Here is a 21762-nt window from a genome sequence, read left to right as displayed (position 1 = left end):
GTTTTTTTGACCAATTGGGCTCAGCAGAGGAATATTGAAATCAAGTTGCCGGTGAACTAGGCTTATTTACACATGCAGCTGTGACAATTTATTTGGAGGCATTAAGTTCAATAACCACCTTTGTTTTCCACCACCTCCTGAGGAAAACCTCTGGCTCTTTAGCTGCTAAATGCTACAGTGTTCAGCTGGTCCGTTTGGTGCCAAGCAGCTCATGGACAGTGGGTTTTTAGAGCATCATCTGTGAAAACAGCCGTTTCCTTTTGTGACAGAACCAAAACAATATGAGTCATTGGGATGAAACCAAGCTGCAGAGTCGTCTGCTAAATCACCACCAGACACACTCTCCACATTAAAGCAGGTAGTAATGATCAAACTACTCTGCTTTAGCATTACCTATGGCACCAAACACCACAAAGAATTTTAGTTCAAACCAACACTAATGGAGCCAAGAAGAATCCAGACACCTGATCCACTGCAACCGATGTTTATTTTGCCATCTCCACATTACATTGAACAAGTGGCTGTGCAGGCCATAGTTTAATGCAAAACAAAACACTGAAGGCCAAAAACTTCATTACTTGGCATAAAAAGGGCCCTTTGTTTCTCTGCTGTATGTTCAATGTGTGAAGCAGCAGCAAGCTGACCAACAACTAAAGGTTCTGAGCTTTTCAGTTTATATTGTGCACTAGGGATACACACACACACAGTACAGTGATACATTTACATACAGTTAAAACAAACTGAACCAGGAGCCTATTAAGTATTTGCCTGAGGCCCCCTGGTCAAACCAACAGTTTGACCCCGTTGAAAGTCTTCTATATGCACCATGTGTTAATACTGGTATTCAACATTACTGCCAAGTAAGCGTCCAGTCATTGTTGATATTTGATAAATGTTTATTTCAAGAAAACTACTGAACATACAATTAGAATCTAAAGCTACAAAAAGGTTTTCATAATAAAAAACATTATGTACAAGAGACCGATTTGGTCTTCAGACCAAATCTAAAAATGGTTTCTGCCAAACAAACATCAAAATGAGCCGATTACAGACGGAAACGGTCAGAGAAGTTTGGCGACTGTGGGACGGTGAGCGGAACCTCGCTCTTCTTCACTGCAACAGGTTTGTAGTGTCGGATGGGCCGAGCCTTGTGAACCTGTCGAGGAATGAAGAACACAGTCAGACTGTGGCTGATCCAGCAGACAGTCAAGCTAAGACTTCATGATATAAAACCCAGCGATTCCTTCCAGTCAATTACTTAAGGTCACTCAAACTCCAAAACTTGAAGTGCAATGACACTAGTTTCAACTTACTCTAACAGATGTAGCAATGAGAGAGAACTTTGGGTTAGTTGTGGAAAATAAATGAAATCAATGCCATTTGTCAGAAAACTGGACTAGAGTCGAGCACCAGTCTCCTCTGTACTAAAATCTGAGCCGTTGATCCTCAGTGGGTTCGACCACTGGGAATACCCTGCCCCAGTAAAGCCCGTCAATCTTCCAAATTGTTGCACTGACCTGTTCTTGCCGCAGCCTGGTGATCTCATCCTTCTCCCTCTTCTCCTCCTCCTGTCTCTGCTGCTCCTCCATCTGCGCCCTGAGAGTCTCCTTCTCAGTGACCAGCTGTGCAAACTCCTGCCGCTCCCGGGCCCGCCGCTCCGTCGACAGCTCAAACGCCTCCACAACTGCAGAAGAATTAGTGCCTTCTCAAGCATGCCAGGAGAGGTTTTAGTGAAGGCATCAAGAAGTCAGTGAGCTTTCAAAGGAAGGATGCTTCAGCCACAAAGCAAAAGGCTGAAGCATCCTTCAAGTTGACATGGACGGTTGTGAATTGATCATGCACAACAGTGTGCACACACTGGCTTCATTTACTAGTTATAAATTTTGTTGAATGATGAAGTAACGATGTTCCCACTGTTGTACTGTAAATCTCAGACTAACGCATCATCATGATTTTAGTTATGACGTACTGTGACTGTTCTGAGGTGGCGGGCGCAGCTGCATGAGTTTTACGGACTCGCATGTCCTTTTATTGGAAGTCAGTTGGTGTTTGGACACTTCATCTCTCTAAAAACCCGTTTCATTGATTCCTCTTGTTGCCTTTTTCCCTCCCATCTCACGTTGGTGGGATGCAAGGAAAAGACAAGTCAAGGAAACATGGATGCATATCAGACTCGGGATGTATCCAGTGACGGTGCAGTGCTACATGCTCATTGTCTTACCCACAGCAGCTCTGCTCTCCTTTTTGGGCTGGAAAGGTTCTTTAAAAGTCACTGTGTTGGGCCTGGCTTTGAAGAGTGCCGCTTCCTCCTGCTGTTTCTGCTCTTCCTTCACCTACAGGAGACAGCGGTCAGGGCACTGTTGTGAACAAAACCTGTTTCTTGGCATGTAGCTGCAAATGCTGTTGTACCATCTGTTCCCAGCGACTGCCCTTCATAGCTCCTCGTTCATCTATGAGCAGCTTAAAAGGCTCAGGCTTAGTGGGCTCCAGCTTCTTCTTCTCAGGCAGAACCACGCTGTCAAAGTTTGGCAGTAGCTGGGCCTTGAACTGTGGCACCTGAATGGGTCAAAGAGACAACCAATTAATGCCGGTGTTTGTGAGGGCCCAAAAAAGGGAGGGGGGTGTTCTGGAAGTGCAACTCCACCTCTTCATTTCGCATCTCCTCCAGCCTCTTCTCCTTTAGTGCCCTCCTCTCCCGTTCCCTCTCTTCGAAGGAGAAGGGACACACCTCCACATGGTGGTTCTGTGGGAGCTGGGGCTGGAAGGGGAGGCCAAAGTGAGGCACATGGTGGGCCTTAACTGGCAAAGGCTGTTTTACCTAGAAACAGAAGTTATGGAGCAGTGCTTACTCAAGTTGAAAAACTGTCAATGTGAAGGTGAAAACAGGCAGAGCAGAAGTGACATTAGGAAACCAAATGTGTCCTTACCTCCTCAACCTTGCGGTCCATACGAATCCTATTCTTGAGGGCAAAAGCTGGAGACTCTGGCACAGTTGGATACACAACCTTCTTCTCTGGCAGTCCCTATTGACATGCGTTCATATACACAACCATCAAAAACAAGCCTTTGTGGATCCCCTTGTATTTGAGCCTGAACTGTTGGCAACAGGACTTAAACTCACCACTACTCCCTCCAGGATATTTTTGGGCAGAGGCTGGGATTTGAAGGTGGGAGGCTTCTCCTCACCTTCCTGAGGCTTCTTGGTGGCTGCTCTCTCCTGGAGCCTCTTCTCAATCTGCAGCTCGAAGCCTTCAGGTACAGTGGGTTCCTTGACTGCTGGCTTCTTTAAGCTATCTACACTCTGCAGGATTTTCTTGTTCAGCTCCAGGGCCTTAAATTTAAACCTGTGATTAAAACAAGGAAATTTTATGTTTGAGTAAAATCCCGGCAAAAGGATGAACACAACCAATCAATTCCAATCTTGTTAATTTCAGCATCTTGGACCCCCAATGGCAAACTTCATGAAAATCTGATGTATGGTCAGGTATGTCTGGCATGAGTCAACACCTGTCCACTCACCCAGGTATTAGCCATGTAACAAATCAAGCAGGTTTGTCTTGCTCTCCAGTTAAAACCCCATTTGGGCTAACCCTGAAGTGAGGACTCAAACCCGCGGTTTAATCCCAGTGTTTCAAGGAGGTTTGGTGTGGGGACAATGCCAAGATGGAAGTGATGTTGATAAATTTATTCACTTTTCATTTGTATAATTCTGTCTTTAAACTAAGGCCAATCACATCCAGATTTAAATATTTGAAAGTTTCCTTCCCATCCATGTTCCCTCTCTATAATTAGCCTATATCCATCCAAGTTTTCTTAGCAGCTGCTATAAATGAAGTCTTCCACAATTTGCTGTCAGAACACCTGTCTGTCATCAGCAGTTCCTTATGAATGACGGCAGACAGTCTTCCCCAGCAGAAATGTACTGGGCAAGTTATCTGAAGAGATCAAAAAACTGATTCACCCACCCTGCTACAGCAGTACAAAACCCCTGAGGACAGTCAAGCAGATGTAAAGTCCTGGGCCTTACTTCTGAAGTTTGTCCGCCTCTTCAGCCTCCAGTTCAGCAGTGCTCTTCACAGTGGTAGGCCTGGCCCTCTGGCGGGTCATCAGGTGTGGGGTGTGAGGCTGAGTGAGCTTCAGGTGCTCACCCTTCACTGGAGATGGACCTGACGAAAACCAATTACAAATCCAGGGACAGTTATACACCCAAACCACCAGTGGGCAGAAAACCAGTTCAATCTGGTAGCGAAGAACCTACACACCTCTCTCTTGATTCTGACGACTGCGCAGATGGTATCGCTCAGGAGTTCGTTTCTGGAAGTGCTCTATCTTCTGAGCCATTGGTATATAGGCCTCTGGCTGCTCCACCTTTCTTTTGTTGCTTGACAAATTAAAAGGTTTGGGCACTGTAGCACCTTTCACAGTCTTTGCCTGGGGGTGGGGAGAGTGAGTGTAGGTTTCAAGTGCATGAAACGGTCATATATACATTTAGATGTCTCTCCGCTCGCTGCGTTTGACCATTTAATGCAGCATGACTTCATGGTGTTTGTGTATATGTAGTACTTACTGGTGAAGAGGGTTTGCGAAGCTGAGAGATAAAATCCACCTCCTTGTGGGCTGTGCTGGATGGAGCAGCTGCCTTAACACGGGTTTCTGTGCTAAAGTGAAACTCTTTAGGCACAGTCATGGACAGAACGGGTTTCTTTGGTGGTGGATCTGAAATAAGTGAGATTATCCTTTAAAGAAAAGGACCACCTAAACCATAACATCTGTTAGCCAGTATATAAAAGAAGTGATCAAGTACATTTACTATCAGTTGAAACTTCAAATTAAGTCAGTAAAATCCACTCACTGCCAGCAAGAGCAGCTCTGTAACTGGCCTCATTCTTCCTGCGATGTAGCGCCACTTCCTTCTGGAGGTCACGGATACGTTGCAGCTCCAGTTCTTCAGAGCTACATGGTCTGAAAAGTCATAGCAAGAACAGCTTTAATCTACTGTTGCATCTCAGCATCATTTCAAGCTACTCACAACCAAACCTGTACATTTCATCTTTGTAAGTTTGCCTAGATATGTTGCCTTCTACACGTGTTAGCATGTGGACCCACTGCTTCAAACCAAGCACTCTGGTTTGTACTTCCAAGTTTGCCTAGATATGTTGCCTTCTACATGTGTTAACATGTAGACCCACTGCTTTGTACTTCCTTCTCCAGCTCATCTATTCACCATTTGTGGCCCTACCTGTGACAGCAAGTCTTTCATTCTGTGTGGCCATTCAGTACAGCTAGAAACAAGCCCCAGTGTGCTCAGATGACAAGTTGCAGGACAATAACCTGAATGACCAGTGTTAACGCTGCAGCCCACAGTAGTCAGCCCCTTCAGGATGACTCCATAAACCCAAAAAGAAGTTTGTCTGATTAACCAGATACTTTCCCCTCCCCAACTCCAGGAGGATGACAGACTGGAAACACCAGTAGTAGACTCACCCTGTGTTTGCAGGTGTGGAAGCTGCTGCAGTTTTGGAATTCTGCCGCCCGCTCCTGCGGAGACTGGTTCTGGCATGGAGCTGCGCACTCCTGCGGCGGACACCACTGGACCTCCTTTGTGGTCTGGCAGCAGGGTTCCTAGAATAAATCGGCTCCAATTAATAACTTTGAGGGGAAACCATATGAAGCGATGGCCTGGACAATTTTTCTTTCCTTTGTGTGTGCATGAGATCTTTATTAAAAACCCACATGTATTGGCCTACTGAGCAGTTTTTATGATTCGCTGCCATCAAGAAACAAGATGTTACGACACTTACGCTTTGTTTCTCTTTGGTGGTGGTGCAGCAGACGTTGCAGACAAACAGCGCGCAGCCTCTTTACGTTTTGAAACCCTACAACAACAACAGATGCATATTTAAATCGTAAAACTACGTTTTGAAACCCTACAACAACAACAACAACAAAAGATGCATATTTAAATCGTAAAACTGTATTGTACTGTGAGACGCACAAGTTAACATTGTGATCCTACATTTCCCACAAAACACCTTTAAGATCCTCCCTCAAACTTGCAAACTCCACTCAGGGCAGACTGAGCGATCACTTGCACTTTGCAACCAAATTCATTTAAAGGAGCAACCTTTTTTTTTTTTTTTTTAAATCCATAGTTCACACTGGGTACGACTGCAAAACAAACTGCTCATGCTCAAACATGGACAGACGGCATCAATGTGTCATCCACATCGATGCCGAGATACACACATCACTCCTGGACCCTCTATGTTTTCCCCTTTGGCACATTTGAAGTGCAATTGCCACAGACAGCTGCTTAAATCAGGCAGATCGCCTGTTGCATATCCATGTGCTGATCAGGCTCCTGATGTCAGAGTTTTCTGGTTTTATGTCCCCCATTCAAGACAGGGAACCTAATAAAGACCATATAAACATCACTGATGAGCCTACATTAATTTTTTTGTGGTACACTTCTGTCAGTCAGCCTGGTGAATGTTCTAAAATTTTCAGCAAGTTTCAATTTTGAACATTCACGGCAGCTCAGCTGTGACTCTCATGCAATACCTGGAAGTCAGAGCTGGGGCTAATCTTGTTCTAACCACTGGGGGCCACTAAGGGAAACAATTACAACTGGGGAACATATTAGCAGTGAAATGTTTATTGTAAATGTTCCACTTGATGCAGTCAGTTACTCTGCTAATCAACAGTTCTGTCAAATCCAGCAGTCACTGATGAACACTAAGACTGGATTTGATAGGTCGTATAGCCCCATTGGTACCTGCATGGTTGGGCAGGGGGTTGATTTGGAGCAGTCGTCCTTGTCCTTTGGGAATCAGGACCCCAAGATGTGACAATGTTCCTTGGTGGAGATGTGGACGTACCAGGCCCTGAAATATGGATCAGTCCACAGGGGTTCACATTATTAACCAAGGTCAGACAACTTAGGGGATGACAGACTAAAGAACAAGCTACTTTTCAGAATCACCTTTCAAAACTACATGGTGACTCAAACACAGCAAAAGGTCTGATCAGTTTTGAAAGGTAGCAATTTGCTTTGAAATGTAAACATTTTGCAGAACCGTCTAAAAACATTTTCACAATTATGAGATTCTGACTGTAATTTGGTTGGCAAATGGTATTTTTATTTAAAACATCCAAGTATGCAAAAAGTGGCTTGAATACTGCACTGTCAATTATTTCAGAATACAAGCAGCACATCCATAGTTAGCAATAACACAAAGTAGACTAACCCGCGTCCACATCTGTCTTAACCTGAGGAGTTACAACAGCTCTAGGCAGGTTGGGCACATCGTTTCTTGCAAAAGGCCAGTCAGGTCTGGAAGGTGTAGAAAGCTGAGTGTGCACCCCCTCGACCTGTTGTTCTGCACGTAGAGAGCCAAAGATCAGGTTAATATGGACTCCTTTTAGATGTATTCAAAGAATTAAAGGAAAGTGTATGAAAAGTTTTAAGCAGGCTTTAGTATTGCTTTGTGTTCTGCGTTTTTGATTGTACAGCACTCTGGCGCTCTTGCGAGCTGTAGAGCACTATATAAATAAAGTTTATCATTATTATTAAAAGTTTGATGCACTGTCTAAGTGAACTGATGATCAAAGAAAAAAAAAGTGTTTTATTTAGTTTCTATACATCTGAACCCATAATTCAAGGGTCCAAACTGTACATGTAGGCTATTTACATGTTAACACACACAAGAAATTGGACTCCTTTTCCCAACGGTCTCCCCCAACCCAAGCTGTCTACTGGGACGCTTCCTACAGGCCACTCCAAAAACCACTCAGTTCCACTGGGTTAACAAATGTAGACATGCAAGGGCCTGGACAGAAACACTAATGTAGAGACAGCAGCACTGAAAAACCCAACATCTGCCTCACCAAGTGGAACACGTTTGTTGTTTTACCCACCAGCATCAACTTATGTTCAGTGTAACACGAGTGGCCCAAGAGGTTCATTAAACTGAGCCAAACAAAATGAACCATACGATATAAACTAACGTTAGTGTGGAGCTGTTCGAGGAAGCAGCAGCAAACAAACAGCTCTTCGGTAACTAGATAAGAACCTAAATGAACCGCAGAAAGGAGACTTACCAAACCATTTGTCGTCGCTTTCAGCTTGTTCCAGCTCTTTGAAGTCGACGACGTGAGACGGGGCATCGAACTCGTAACGATCCGAGGTCTCACCGGCGGAGTAGCCTTCGGCCATAATGTCGGTCTCTCACCGTGTTATTCGACAGCTCCCCTGAAGAAGCAACCGATAAGCCCAACGTTAACGCATCATGGCAAAATCTGAAGTTATTCAACCAACCAAGACAGAAATGCATCTGCCTCAGCTAAGCTAAGGCTAACGCTTTGTTAAAGTTGGTTATCTCTACGAGCTGTGTGGATGGAAAAGGAGTGGCTCTAACACTACTAAGTTAACATACTCGAACTGGACAAGCTTCACAAAGAACACGCACTTTGCCGATAGGAAAATGTAAACTGCTGTGGTAGTGTAATTAAGTGGCATCGTCTTCACATGAACTGTACAATAATGTTAACAAGAAAACAAGTGGCAAACTTAGTTAACGTTAACTTGAGTCCTGATGCGTTATCATCTGACGGTACCTAACCAGCACGTTAAATCTTACTGCATTCATGCTGTATTACTGTTAGATGTTTGAACAAAAAAAGAAACCTGATATAAAAAAAGATTTTGTTTTATACAATAAAAAATAAATAAATAAAAACTTACCGGATCCGCACAGACTAAACCGCTTACACCGCGTGAACTCCAGTTAGCGTTTAAATTGAAGTACTAGCCCTTTGAAACAGCCAATGGCAAACATCGTGTTCATCAGCTCGTCCCTTATTGGCTCATACAAGTCAACTTCCTGTTGCGTGGTCACATGATCGCCATACTATGATAAATATGAGAATATGTACGCATGGATTGTCAAAACAAGAGTGGATCATTAATCCCAGCCTCACAAAAAACGAAAGTAAATATGTTATTTAGTCAACATGCCACTAAAGAAGAGCAGAAAGACCAGTGTAAAGTAGACACAGACTGCTCCTAGCCCGCTGACTACTAATGCATACATTATATGTGAGGGTAAAGCACATGTATGCTTTGACATAGAACAGATGCTCTTTAACATTAAACAAAAACTGTATAATGTGTAAAACATGGGGTGTGCAGCACTCATGAATGGATTATTGAACAGGCTCACTGGGCACAGGCTCAGGGGCCCCTGATGAAGAGCCTCAGTTTGAAGCCACACAGTGTTAACAGTTCCTGTTGGAAAGTCATACGAGTAACAACCACAAAGAGACATAAAACTACTACAAAAACACAAAATTACATCAAAAAGACACAGAGTGATTTCAAAGAGATGTAAAATCACTAAAGACTCAAAACAATTATAAAAAGGACAACAAAATACACAGAATGACTACAGATAAATGCAGATTGGCAACAAAGAGACACAAAACAAACCACACAGAGTCACAAATATACTGCAAAGAAACACAAACTGACTACAGAGATGCTCCATTGTAGGAGGGTGGAGGCTTTATACATGTCTGTGAACAAGGGACCCATTATCTCATAGCATGTCCATGGCAGCATATAACATGGTCTCATGGAGAACAGTTCTGAACCATAATTTTTCATTTAGGACAGTTTAAATAAACACTGCATAATTTGGTGTATTGAGTATGAAAGTATGAAAACAATATATAGTCTGTAGACCAGTGTTGTTACTAGTGGCTCTATGAAGTTTAGCTCTGACCTCTTGGGGAAAAGTGCCAAAGAGCAGCTATGTGCCACAGTTAACAATATGTAGCCTACATTTGCAAAATAATACAGGTGTCTCTTTACAAAAGCAGTTGGTTCTCAGCCTTAAAGTATTGTGTCAATGCATCAGTTGATATATTTCACAAAATGTGGCCTGTTGGAAAAGTCAAAATGATGACCAAGATCAGTAGGAGTCGTCCTCTGAATTTCACAGCAATCTATCTAGTAGTCGCTGAGATATTACAGTCTGGACCAAAGAACTAATCTGACTACTTGACAGACCAACTGACTAGCGCCTTTCTGCTACTAAGGAAAAAAAAAACAATGAAATAAACCACTTTTATTTACCAAGGGGAAGTTACAAAGGGGAAGTAAAATCATGCCCATGTATGATGGTATTTTTTGCCCTGTGCCGAACTTCCCAGGCAGCTTCCGCACAGCCTTTGGTATAGCCATGTAAAAACCTCCATCACTTTAGAATAAAGACATTTTTGCAGCTTTTGCTTGATAATTTTTCTTTTTTTTTAACTGAACATTTTCAGGATTAGCTAGGAAGGTGTTTAGCAGATGTCACTAACACAAACCAGAGATAAATTCCATTGTTTGTTCTTGTTAACTATGTCGCTTCATGTGCATCATATAATTATTTACAAACATTTTGGTAAAAAAAAACAAAAAACAACTATGCATTCACAATTAACCCCTTAGGTTTGCCATCTTTCTATAAAAAGTACCCCAGATTTTACCAGATCATTCACTACTAAATTTGGCACTTAAGATGACTGACATCAATCTTATGACTTTGTATTAAAAATATGACAATCAGTGGTTTATGAAGTCAGTTTTGTTTTGATGACAGCACAAGCACAACATAAACAAACATAACAACCTCACTGGAAAAGATCCTGACTGAATGCTGCTTCCTTCGTCAGCTTGGATTTATAGAGATGTTTTATTAGAAAGCCTGCATGTCAAACCAGGGTCATGGCTTTTAAAGGTTATAGAAAGTGCAGGATCCTGAAGGCTATCTTTGCAGCATGACATAAACCAAGAACTTCAGTCTCAATTTTTCAGCCTCTGCTGCTTTAGTTTTTACAGTTTTTATTTACTATTGGTCACTTGCAAGATGTCTTTATAACCATTGAATATTTACTCTTCCTTTCTTTTTCTATAATGGGGTTAAAATTTAGAAAAAAACCGTTAATGATGATTTCTAAATATGTTGTAATCTGACAGTAAATATTATTACTTCAATTCAAAGTTTTATAATTTCACATGCAATGAAGATCCATTAATTTGAATGTTAACTTGAAGTGCAGTCTTGTTTTTTTTAGGAATAAACGCTGTTAATTATATGTTCATTAAGTGCCTGGTTTTATACAGCTGATAACAAGGTCTCTGTACAAACTGGAAGCGAAACATCCCTGTGAGGCCTATACCGGGACAAAATTGTTTTTATATATGTGTATATTTATTGGCCAAGTTACCCTTCACTCATAATTTTACCGTGTCCCATTGGCTGGGAGTGTGTAGTGTGGGGTGGGCGCTATCTTCGTGGCACCGCCGGAGGCGGGGCTGTTAGTTTCGACAGGAAAACTAAAGAAAGGCGAGTATCTTCAATAAAACGGTAAAATACTATTTAACTGAGAGTTCAGAATCGCTCTGTTTAGTCACATTGTATGTGAGTGTATCTTCTAGAGTGAAGTAATATTATGTGGTCCCAAAATGTTATGTGTCCAACTTGACAAGAGGCCAGCTGCTTCGAAAAACTAAGCAAAGTTAGCAAGCTAATAGTTAGCTTAGATGTAATGGAAACTGCTGCTAGCTAGAAGTTAGCCGACACACCACTGATTCAGTGGCAAACACAGGCCAGGAAATAACATTAATGACAAATAACGCAAGTTATGTGTATCGTGAAGCAGGATAACATTAATGACAAATAACGCAAGTTTAGGGCAGCAAGTTATGTGTATCGTGAAGCAGTTCGCCAGAAGGTAAGTTAAAAGATACAACAACCCTTTTCATCAGAGGTTAGTAGCAGCGAGGAAGTGAAGTTGAAATGCAACGCAAACTTGGAAAATTCTCACAGCACTGTACGTTAGGCCGAGTACCTGAGAGGCTCACAGTCTATTAGTGCCATGATAACTGTAACCGTTGCATATACAATGTTAATGTATGTTAAATCTCTAAACTTGCTGCAGCGTCATATGATGTGACGTTAATCTGGGTGTGAGCGGTAGAACATCCATCCAGTAAAATCCCTATCTGTGTGTACTGGCTTTTACTGTTTATTTATTTACGATTTTGAAGCTTCAGTAAATGGTGATGTCTTGGAATTATATTCTCATTTACAGTTAAATCAGTGGTGTAAATATCTTCGGCTCTTTAATTGTTAGACCTTGTTTTCTCTACAGAAACATCACATCAGTGTTATAAATAATATTGTAGTTTCTTATCTTTGATGTCCATGTTGTTATGGGTCACGTTTGATAAAAGGACTAGAAGTGGTTCTATTAGTTAAGTTACACTGCGATTTGTTGCCAAATCAGAATATGTGGACAGATGTTCTGCCATTTATTCAGCTGATCTTTACTGGAGGGAGTTGTTTGGGTTTTTTTTAACTTTAACTGTAAAGTACTCCAGAGGTGTCATTTTGGATTCAAGTCGGGGCACACACTTGGCCAGGTCATAGTTTTCACTTATGTTTTCAAAAAACTGGTGTGATTTTTGTATGTGCTCACGATCATTGTCATGTTGGAAACAAGCTTCTTCAGCCTGGGAGTCATGTTTTCATCCAGTCATTAGCTTTAATTGGAAATCACAGGTGTTAATCACTTTTGTTGCACTGATCAGGTTGTACACTGGAGCCTGTCCATTTAACGTCTTTGGTTTTAATTACCATAAGATCTAATACTGACACTGCAGCTTTAAAATCTCACAGTTATTGTAAGAAGGTACAACTTTGAATCATTTAACCTTTTAGTGATAGTGCACAGGGGTGTACTCAGTGCTATGTACTGTGCAAAAACAGTGTATGGTTGCCAAAACAGACCATAATAACATTTCAGAGTTATTAAATTAATCTCTTTTAGTATTATAAACTGTTGTGCAACATGTGGGTGTTTGACCAACCTACAAACTCTGGATCCTTAACTGTCGTTTCATCATTTCACTGGTAATTTTAGCAACACGCTTACACCAACGCAGCCCAGAACATTGTGTCTACGCTGGGAGTTTTGTTGTGAATACCCAGTTCAACTGGGGACACCGGTGGATCACAGCACCTGGGAAGATGGGAAACAGCATCACCACTGATGCCAAAGACCAGAGCTTGGACCTCATAGTTGACATGGAGTGGTTGCTTAACCTTTCTAAAATTAAACTGTGATAAGTCATTGCAGCTGTACTAAACAAGATTTTAGGAACATGTGATTAATGAGCATGTGTTCATAGTTTGAGGGAGGAATTTCTCTGAAACATCAGTTAAACTCTGCCAAAACATAGTAAAGTTATTTTCAGTTTGAACCCATGAACATATTTTCCCTCCCTGCTGAGCAATTTCAGATTTCATGGATCCGTTTGTTTTTGTTTCCCATAATGTTAAAAACTGTTAAAACTTTATTAGTCATTGCAACACGTACAACGAAATTTAAAAGCCATCCTAACAGTGCCTCACCCATCCAATCACATAAACCTTATTAACTATCAATAAATAAACAAATAAACAAGCTAAACACCCACACAACATATACACATACAATGTTACAATAACCCCTCAATGCATAATGGGCCTGTATTCCTTGTTGCCTATTTAGCATTTAATGTCCTTATTGCATTTGAGTAAAGGCTCTTTTTAAATCTGTTTCTACACTGGGGCTCCCCACAAAGTAGCTTAACGTAGTTAAATCCCTGACCTGCCTGGAAACATCCCAGATGTGGTATGCTGATAAATGTCTTTATTCTGTTTCATCCTTTCAGATGGCTGCAATCAGAAAGAAACTGGTGATAGTTGGTGATGGTGCTTGTGGAAAGACCTGCCTCCTCATCGTGTTCAGCAAGGATCAGTTCCCTGAGGTCTACGTGCCCACTGTGTTTGAAAACTATGTGGCAGATATTGAGGTGGATGGTAAACAGGTAATATGTTTACAGTAGCACGCTAACGTAGCATGGAGTGTGTCGTTTAAGGGTGTATTTCAGAATATAGCCTGACGGACACTGAATAAACCGTGTTTTCCTTTTACATTTTACAGTTGAAAAATGTGATGGGCAAACTATAGCAGCTTCAGAAAGTACCCAGATCCCATCACTTTACACATTTTAATGGGATGTAGATTTAATTTTAATTGAATAAAATTGTCAAGTTTGTCCATCAGTCTACACTCAATAACCCAAAGTGACAAAGCAATAACATGCTTTTAGACATTTTTGCACATTTATTAAAAATCAAGACCTGAAATCTCCCATTTACAAAGTCTTCAGAGCCTCTTTTTGTGGCTTCACACTGTGCTCAGGTGCATCCTGTTTGAGATGTGTCCAGAACCCGACTCGGATCCACCTGTGGCAGAATGAACTGACGGAACAGAGTTTTGACATATATATGGTCCCACAGTTCACACTACATGTCAGGACACAAACCAAGACATGAAGTCAAAGGAGCTCTCTGTGGACCTCTGTTGTCAGACAGTGGTCAGGCACAGATCAGGACCAGATTTAGTTCCCAGTAGCATACAGGCCTCAGTAAAAACCCCTTTCCACCGCTTGGTAGCGGCTCAACTCTACTCGGTTTTCCACTGCAGATGGTCCCTTCTCAGTTGTTTGTGTGCAACACATTTGTGGGAACTTTTGCAACAGTGCTGTCGATCCCAACGCTTAATTTCCATTGTAGAAAAAGTGTCACAAGTGTTTTTTGCTGCTGAATTACCAACAGGAAAAACAAATGATCTAAGACATTTGACTGATAGTTTATGCGGTAAAGTCCCTGGCAGTAAACTAGCCCTGTTGTTCTGTCCTGTCATAGGTGGAGCTGGCTCTGTGGGACACAGCAGGCCAGGAGGACTACGACCGACTGAGGCCTCTCTCCTATCCAGACACAGACGTCATCCTCATGTGTTTCTCCATCGACAGCCCTGACAGTTTAGGTGAGATTTCCTCTGTCCTCGTCGTATTCGACAGATATTCTGTTTGCACCTGCTCCATGCTGAATGTGTACACCTTGTGCCTGCTGCAGAGAATATTCCAGAGAAGTGGACGCCTGAGGTCAAGCACTTCTGTCCCAACGTGCCCATTATTCTTGTGGGAAACAAGAAAGACCTGCGAAATGATGAGCACACACGTCGCGAGTTAGCAAAGATGAAACAGGTTAGGATGGAGCTCATTCAGATCTGATGTCCGCACCGTTTCATACTAATCCCTCTAAACTCTACAGTGTTTGAAAATACACTCACTGGCCACTTTATTAGGTACACCTGTACAAGTGTATGCACTTCAATATGACACTTCCGCCTTAACATCTGTATGAATGAAGCTCAACGTGTTTCAGTTTTTGGTGAAATTGTCATAAATGCATACATTTGGCTGTATGTTTATTATTGAGGTCATAGTTAAAGGTGGTGTTGTACTGGACTACATTATATTCATTTACTGTATATATATTTACTACATTTATGAGAATCTCACCAAAGAAGCATTTTGAGCTTCATAAACAGATGTTAGGACAGAAGTGTTGCATTGAAGTGCATACAGTTGTACCTAATAAAGTGGACAGTGAGTGTGTCCTGTTCTTTATGAGAGGAGCTGATTTATGACTTTGTTAACCCAACCAGGAGCCGGTGAAGTCAGACGAGGCGCGGGATATGGCTAACCGGATCAACGCCTTTGGTTACTTGGAGTGCTCAGCCAAAACGAAGGACGGTGTGAGGGAGGTGTTTGAGATGGCCACCAGGGCAGCACTGCAGGCCAAGAGACGAGGCAAGAAGGGCGGCTGCCTTCTGCTATAAAGTGTCAGGTCAGACAGGAGTGGGAGGGAAAGGGGAAACAAACCAGGCCAAGATAAACATCCCTCCTCTGTGCCTGCTTTTGACCAGGGTGGGCACAGTTGAATGGGGTGTTGGGGATGAGGGAGAAAAGTCAAACCAGGCCAAAGGGGGAAAAAAGGAAGGTCAAATGTTATGGAAAAGGGAGTATATACATGTAACTCCAAGGTTATAACTTTTAGCTCTCAAATAAAAATACTGTAATCTTGTGTTGAGATTCATTAGACCTGAAATTAAGAAAGCATGGAGAGATGGGGAAATTTCTCTCACTCATACTTCTTTAACAGTGCGGTGGTGTCTGTACTGCCAGTAGTTGGTCTCCTCTGTCCTAAACATTAGCCGTGTAGCTGAGACCAGCCGCAGAGGAGATTGGGGCATTAGTGCACCCACAGCTGAATGCCTGCTGTTTAAAGTAAACTGTTGAAAGGCTTGGATTGGCTTGCAGTGTGACGGTGCGTGTCTTTCAGTTCTGCCCTGTTGCTTAATAAGTTTTTTCTCCTTTTTCCCCCTGTGGAAACGTAGACCATCCAAACTTTATTTGGACCGGGTTTCCTCTCATGTAGTATTTGATACAATGTTCATTCATTTAAAAAACTGCGAGCTGAATTATTTGCATTTGAGCATAAATACATGGTAATGAGTGTTTTATACAAGCATCTTAATGAATGCAACACTTGAACTTAGTTGGATAAACTGTATGATTGTGTTGATGTGGTTGTCAAACACACTGTATACCGTTGGGTATCAATGGGTTAACAAAACTATATGTTCCTCTATACAGTTACTGTAAATTCTCAAATAGTAGTGGGGCCTTAATTCACCTCCACCACCGAGAGGATCAGACGTTCAGGTAAAACGGGGTTATACAGTATGTAGAGCTGTGGCGATTAGTCGACCAGTAAGTCAGTCAAAAGAAAATTAATTGGCCTCTATTTTGATAATCATTTTGAAGCTGTGAGCCCCTGAAGTCCAGAAAGGTGCCCTTTCTTTATCTAATGCACACAAGTTATCATCTTGTGGGATCAAAATAATAGGCAGACATGAATAATTAGGTCATTTCTGGTCAAAGGAGTAGAAGAGAGCAGTCTCCCCCCAGCTCACCTGACAAAACAGCAAATTAACAGCTGTAATAAAGCAATAAAAGCCTCCATGTTTGGGAAATTGGCAAAGTGTTAATGTAAAGACAACATACCCCTGTGGTTTTAATGAACAGGCCTGGTTGAACTCACACAGATAAATAACTTGTTCACCCAAGATAAAGAAATTGGCACTTAAAGAGCTCTGTACTAAACAATCGATTAGTCAAGGAAATAATCTGCAGATTAATTGATCGTGAAAAAAAAAGTCTATGAAACACAAGCCTTTATTTCTAATTAACATTTTATAAGTAGATGTAATCATATTTTATTAAGAAGTGTCCATGTTGTCGTGGGTAAACTCAACACTTCCTCGACATTGACATGTTGGCCAGTATAATGTGCATTTCTACCATTTTCAGTCACTTCACTTGGCTGTTTTTGAGTCCTGATTATAAGATGCCATCATTATACAGATTTGGCATTAGTTCCAGCTGCTCACAGGACAAATCTCCTCTCTTTAACATTAGGCTTTTAATTTGGTAATTTACAGGAAGGAAGGAGGTGGGACACCTCAACAGGTATAAAAGAAAACTGCAACATGTAAGAGTCGGGGAACAATTGGTGAATGAAAACAGAAGTGAAGCTCAGAGTATGATGTGACTGTTGTACTGTAGAAATGTGTATTATGCTGAATTTTAGCACACGTGGCGTTTTGTAGTACATTCCACTTGCCTCCGTGATTTTAACCCAACCATTATCAGACACAGCTTTTATTTGGATGCTCACAGTTGACCAGTATGCCAGGGTGTTAGTGCCAGTGTTTTGTTTCCATTTAGTGTCTACAGCTATTCTTCTTCTGCTTCATGCTCTGTTGTATGTAATTTTAACTTTATGTGATATTCTACTGGCTTACACTGTATTATTTGCACACAACTTAAAATGAACGGTCAGTGTGGTAAACACTTTGAAAAGCAATGTCAGATTGTGAAATGCAAAGTGCAAGGGACTTCTAAAGGATCAGTTATTTCTAAGAGGAATATTCTTTTGCATACAAACGTATCCTCACATTTCTCCAGCTGTCTTTTTTATGTATTCTAAAGGAAATAAACTGTCACAGAGAATGACCAAATCCTCACGTGCCTGGTGTCCTAACACCATTTCAGTTATTTCTATAAACCACACTTATATCCGCTGCTCTCAGGTAGGTCGGTCATTACAAAAACTCTGGTCAAGTCCACTGAACTTTATTTTAAATTCTAGTAGAGGTCCTACTGCTCCAAATCTCTGACAGGATTTTAGAGAAAATACACAATAAGTCAGTGTTTCCATTAGATTTAATGGTGATTCCATAATAATAATAATAATAATAAGGCTTATGGCAGTCAAATAGCCTTAATGAAGAGCTGCACTAAGCCGATACAGAGTATATGAAATCCAGCCTAAAACACACTTGTTGTGCATGTACCACCCACTTTATTTATAACCCAGCTGTATATATTTTTTAAGAATGGTGCAGTGATAAACAGTACACAAGTTGCTCTCTGTGGAGCCTAGCTCACATCTCTGTCATTGTAATTAGCACAAACACGGTTCAGTCTTCTAAATGCCCAGTAGTGCACGGCAAACACGTCTGAGTTAATCTGATGACCCATGTCTAGGAGTTGCCGAGTCTTGTGTTTACAGTACAAGGTGCCAACTGTACACCGAAATGTGAACTGGACATGCTAGTATGAGGTCTGTCTGCACAATCAGCCTCTAAGGACTTTGCAGACAACAGGATCACCTCGTTAAGAGTCAGTGACAAAGCAGATCTAGCACTCAGTCTCCCTGTTGTCAGGTGAACCACCCTCCGCTGTTTCAGCCTCCAGGTACCAGGCTCATTCTTGGTGGACGTTCAAAAGCAGGGCTCACAAGACTTCTCAGTTGGCTTCTGTGAGGTGGTTTGCTGGTAAACAACAGTGTAACGTGGTGTCTTGGCCTCATCCTCAGCTTCACTATAACATCTGATGGAGTCCTGCCACAAAGTCCTGATAGTTTGGCTCTGAAGTGAAAAGCACAACAATCAACACAAGGCTCCAGTAAAAGAGAGGTGAAGTTTTCAGTATTGAGTTTGACAGTGGAAATGCTGTAGACGGCACCTGTGTCTGGCTCAATAAAGGAGTGTCTAATGAGGAAGTCCAAGGCCACCATGGCTGAGTTAGGTTTGAAGTCATCAGTGGCCAGGAGCTCCTTCACCTGAAAGACAGGGACCACAAAAAACCCCTCATATGTTTGTGATAAGGAGTATTATTCAGAGTATATCGGCAATACTGACCTCATCTATGGGCAGGAGGTAGAAACCTTGCACCTCTTCATCCCCCACTCTGGGCTTGAACTCCAAAGGAAGTTCCAAATCAAAGACAAACTGACTTTCAGCATACACCCCGTCTTCTTCTTCATAGGTGTAGCTAGAAAATATATGGAGGTAGTTAATCATGGAATCCAGTGAACCTTGATTTTTACTTGTCATTCGTAATTGTTAAATTTGCATCAACTCAGATTTTCCAGTGTCTGATAAACCCAGTGACAGTGGGACGGGACATGGTGACTCTCAGATATACCCCCACACCCACCCCCTCAATGACACTCTGCTGTTAGATTGGATTCAGATGTGCTGTTCTTCCTTCTGGATGTGTTAGCATCTAAAGCCACCTAGCATGGTCAGGATTTGACCTTTGTGTTGAATCAACATGATTTTAATGTGGGAATAACTAGAGCTTTGTGTAACGTCAGTACTTTGTGTCACATTTACTGTTAGCCAGCTAACTAGCTTCAGACTGGAGGCTGCACTTTGTACAGTTTGTCCCAACCAGATATCCGTAGTTCATGTTATCAATAGGAAATAGGAGGGAGGGGGAGGGGGGATGCAAAGAGTGGTTTGGAGCTGCTTATGATGTCAGTTTGTTTCAAGTCTCCCTAGACCCTCTAGCCTGAAAAGGCATTAGGTTTGGGTCTTTTTACTTCATAAAAACAAGGTTCCTGCATAACAGAAGGACACCACTCACATAGGTGGATCCACAGAGGACGTGGTGGTGTCGAGCTCACCTTACTGTGCTTACAGGATCAGCCTTCTCTGCAATGGCTGCTGGGATACAGGCTTCCTCTTGGCATTCTTTGACCAGTGTGTGTTTGATGCCAACACCGGCAGCCAGACCACCTGCTGCCTTCAAAGACACAACACATCAGCCTCTTTGCTTCACTCTGAATTTAAAGTGTGGAACTATTCATTTCATTCACATCTGAATGTATCTGCTACATATCTAGATGGTGTGGGTTACAATTTGCACTCACCACATTGTCCAGTAGACCCGGGTATGTCTGCTTACCAGCCACATTCTGACCTCCCCGCTCTCAGTCACAGTGTAACCATTGATATGGACTCCATAACGCTTCACTCCGAAAAGGCCTGCGGTGCAGCATCACAGTCAGCTCACACGACACAGTTATTAATGAAAGCTTCCACAGTGTGCCAAGACCTTACTTGTGGCTGCTCTTTCCATCCACATCAAAGGAGGGTCAGAGAATTTGGGCATCACACTGTACTTCTGAAAGATGACAACATGGTATTATGGAGAACAAGGAGTAACTCCTGGGTCTGCCAGCAATCCAATCTCTGATGAGGCAGCTTTACAGTTCTGTGAACGTTACTGTCCCATTTCAGATTAATCACAAGATTGGAAACCTCTTCTCAAATCATCTGATCACCGGCATATCTGAATATTAACTGAGACTTCATAAGCAGTACAGTCATTTGTGTACAAAGACTGTAACAGTAGAGAAAGACAGCAGCCCCATGGAGCCCCAGTATTAACTGTAAGTGGCTTAGAAATGGAGTGGTTCATTTTGACCAGTGACTTCCTGTACTGCAAGACATGAAAAATACAGAAGCACATAGTTTCACTAACCCCAGCTACACATCTGTGCAAGTGCAACACATCAGTGGGAACTTTTGCAACACTGCTGTCTTTCCAAACAAAGTGTTTGGCTGTTGAATTACAATAACAACAAATGGAAAATTAGAGATGAACCCAAACCTTTAAACAGTAGTGTATATGGAAGTAGCAGTGCCATAATACTTGCATTCACCCAAGCTAGAACAGGTGTGTTTCACCTCATCTCTCCATCCTTTAAGGCAGGTTAGGCAGCCCTCCAGCCTGAGGGTTTGCAGGACAGCGTCCACAGCATCAGATCTCTTCCCGTAAGAGTCCAAACCGTGACAGAGGGACACTGCGCCATCGTGCGGCGGACCGAACACCTCTGGATACTGGGTCAGAAGCGGAGCAACCCGAGGGGGGATCCAACCAACCTGTGCACCGTCTATCTCAAACCTCAAGCAGTTAGGACGACACGATCCTGTGGGAACAAGCCGTTATTCTAAATATGTCCCTGGTATCCACAGAGACAGTAAATACAATGAAAACTCCCATTTTCCTGCCAGGTAGACAGTCACAAGTTGGGAAACAAGAAGGCTAAACATTTAGCTAATCAGTGGACTGAATGTTTTATCACCTGGGTGGTTAGAAGAGTCTTAGGGGATTCTAGGAATCATCGTTAACAACAGTTAGTGTTTAAAAATACCTGGACTTTTCAACCATCGGATCTTCTCACCGATGGTTACCTCTGACGTGAATGTAAACTAAAGGCCCTTTCACACCAGACGTGAATTTAACGCGCGATTTATTCGCGCGTCAATAATATTTTTCGAACCAATAACTTGTCAATGATACATTGCAAACCGCCGACGTAATTTCGCGGCGCGAAAAGCGACATTAATTTTTTTCGCCTCCGGGTCGATTTTTCCAACTCGTCGCGGCGACGGCAGCAC

General features: G+C 42.2%; 3 protein-coding genes across 6 annotated transcripts in view; 1 reads left to right on the top strand and 2 right to left on the bottom strand.

Annotated features, from left to right (window-relative positions):
* Nucleotides 1-468: 468 nt before the first annotated feature.
* On the bottom strand, nucleotides 469-8837 carry tpx2 (TPX2 microtubule nucleation factor). Of its 2 annotated transcripts, none has more exons than XM_020585304.1 (17): nucleotides 8744-8837; nucleotides 8101-8251; nucleotides 7248-7379; nucleotides 6776-6884; nucleotides 5802-5876; nucleotides 5485-5622; nucleotides 4853-4962; nucleotides 4568-4716; nucleotides 4263-4431; nucleotides 4028-4166; nucleotides 3122-3344; nucleotides 2928-3023; nucleotides 2645-2818; nucleotides 2410-2556; nucleotides 2222-2333; nucleotides 1518-1702; nucleotides 469-1156 (listed from the first exon to the last, which is right to left on the bottom strand). In XM_020585304.1, the coding sequence occupies exons 2-17, from the start codon at nucleotides 8213-8215 to the stop codon at nucleotides 1046-1048; spliced, it is 2184 nt and encodes a 727-aa protein (XP_020440960.1). In that variant the 5' UTR covers nucleotides 8216-8251; nucleotides 8744-8837; the 3' UTR covers nucleotides 469-1045. The 2 variants fall into 2 exon arrangements, with proteins under 2 accessions (XP_020440960.1, XP_020440961.1); XM_020585305.1 differs by having other exon boundaries at nucleotides 1518-1684.
* A 2457-nt stretch (nucleotides 8838-11294) lies between these two features.
* On the top strand, nucleotides 11295-17522 carry rhoaa (ras homolog gene family, member Aa). 3 transcript variants are annotated; one of them, XM_020585307.1, is made up of 5 exons: nucleotides 11295-11393; nucleotides 13766-13921; nucleotides 14805-14925; nucleotides 15015-15145; nucleotides 15610-17522. In XM_020585307.1, the coding sequence occupies exons 2-5, from the start codon at nucleotides 13766-13768 to the stop codon at nucleotides 15781-15783; spliced, it is 582 nt and encodes a 193-aa protein (XP_020440963.1). In that variant the 5' UTR covers nucleotides 11295-11393; the 3' UTR covers nucleotides 15784-17522. The 3 variants fall into 3 exon arrangements, with proteins under 3 accessions (XP_020440963.1, XP_020440964.1, XP_020440965.1); XM_020585308.1 differs by having other exon boundaries at nucleotides 11327-11414; XM_020585309.1 differs by lacking the exon at nucleotides 11295-11393 and adding an exon at nucleotides 11716-11781.
* Nucleotides 17523-17587: 65 nt separating this feature from the next.
* Nucleotides 17588-21762, bottom strand: part of tpk2 (thiamin pyrophosphokinase 2) — a 4856-nt gene continuing 681 nt past the window's right edge. Inside the window, 8 exon segments of the mRNA XM_020585306.1 lie at nucleotides 17588-18939; nucleotides 19037-19133; nucleotides 19213-19345; nucleotides 19983-20101; nucleotides 20229-20263; nucleotides 20266-20343; nucleotides 20419-20482; nucleotides 21049-21290. Of these exon segments, the coding sequence (XP_020440962.1) occupies nucleotides 18893-18939; nucleotides 19037-19133; nucleotides 19213-19345; nucleotides 19983-20101; nucleotides 20229-20263; nucleotides 20266-20343; nucleotides 20419-20482; nucleotides 21049-21290 (815 nt within the window). The 3' untranslated portion in view covers nucleotides 17588-18892.

Source organism: Monopterus albus, unplaced genomic scaffold, assembly GCF_001952655.1.
Source record: "Monopterus albus unplaced genomic scaffold, M_albus_1.0 scaffold361.1, whole genome shotgun sequence".
Taxonomy (NCBI): Eukaryota; Metazoa; Chordata; class Actinopteri; order Synbranchiformes; family Synbranchidae; genus Monopterus; species Monopterus albus.
This window is presented reverse-complemented; position numbering and strand designations above follow the sequence as displayed.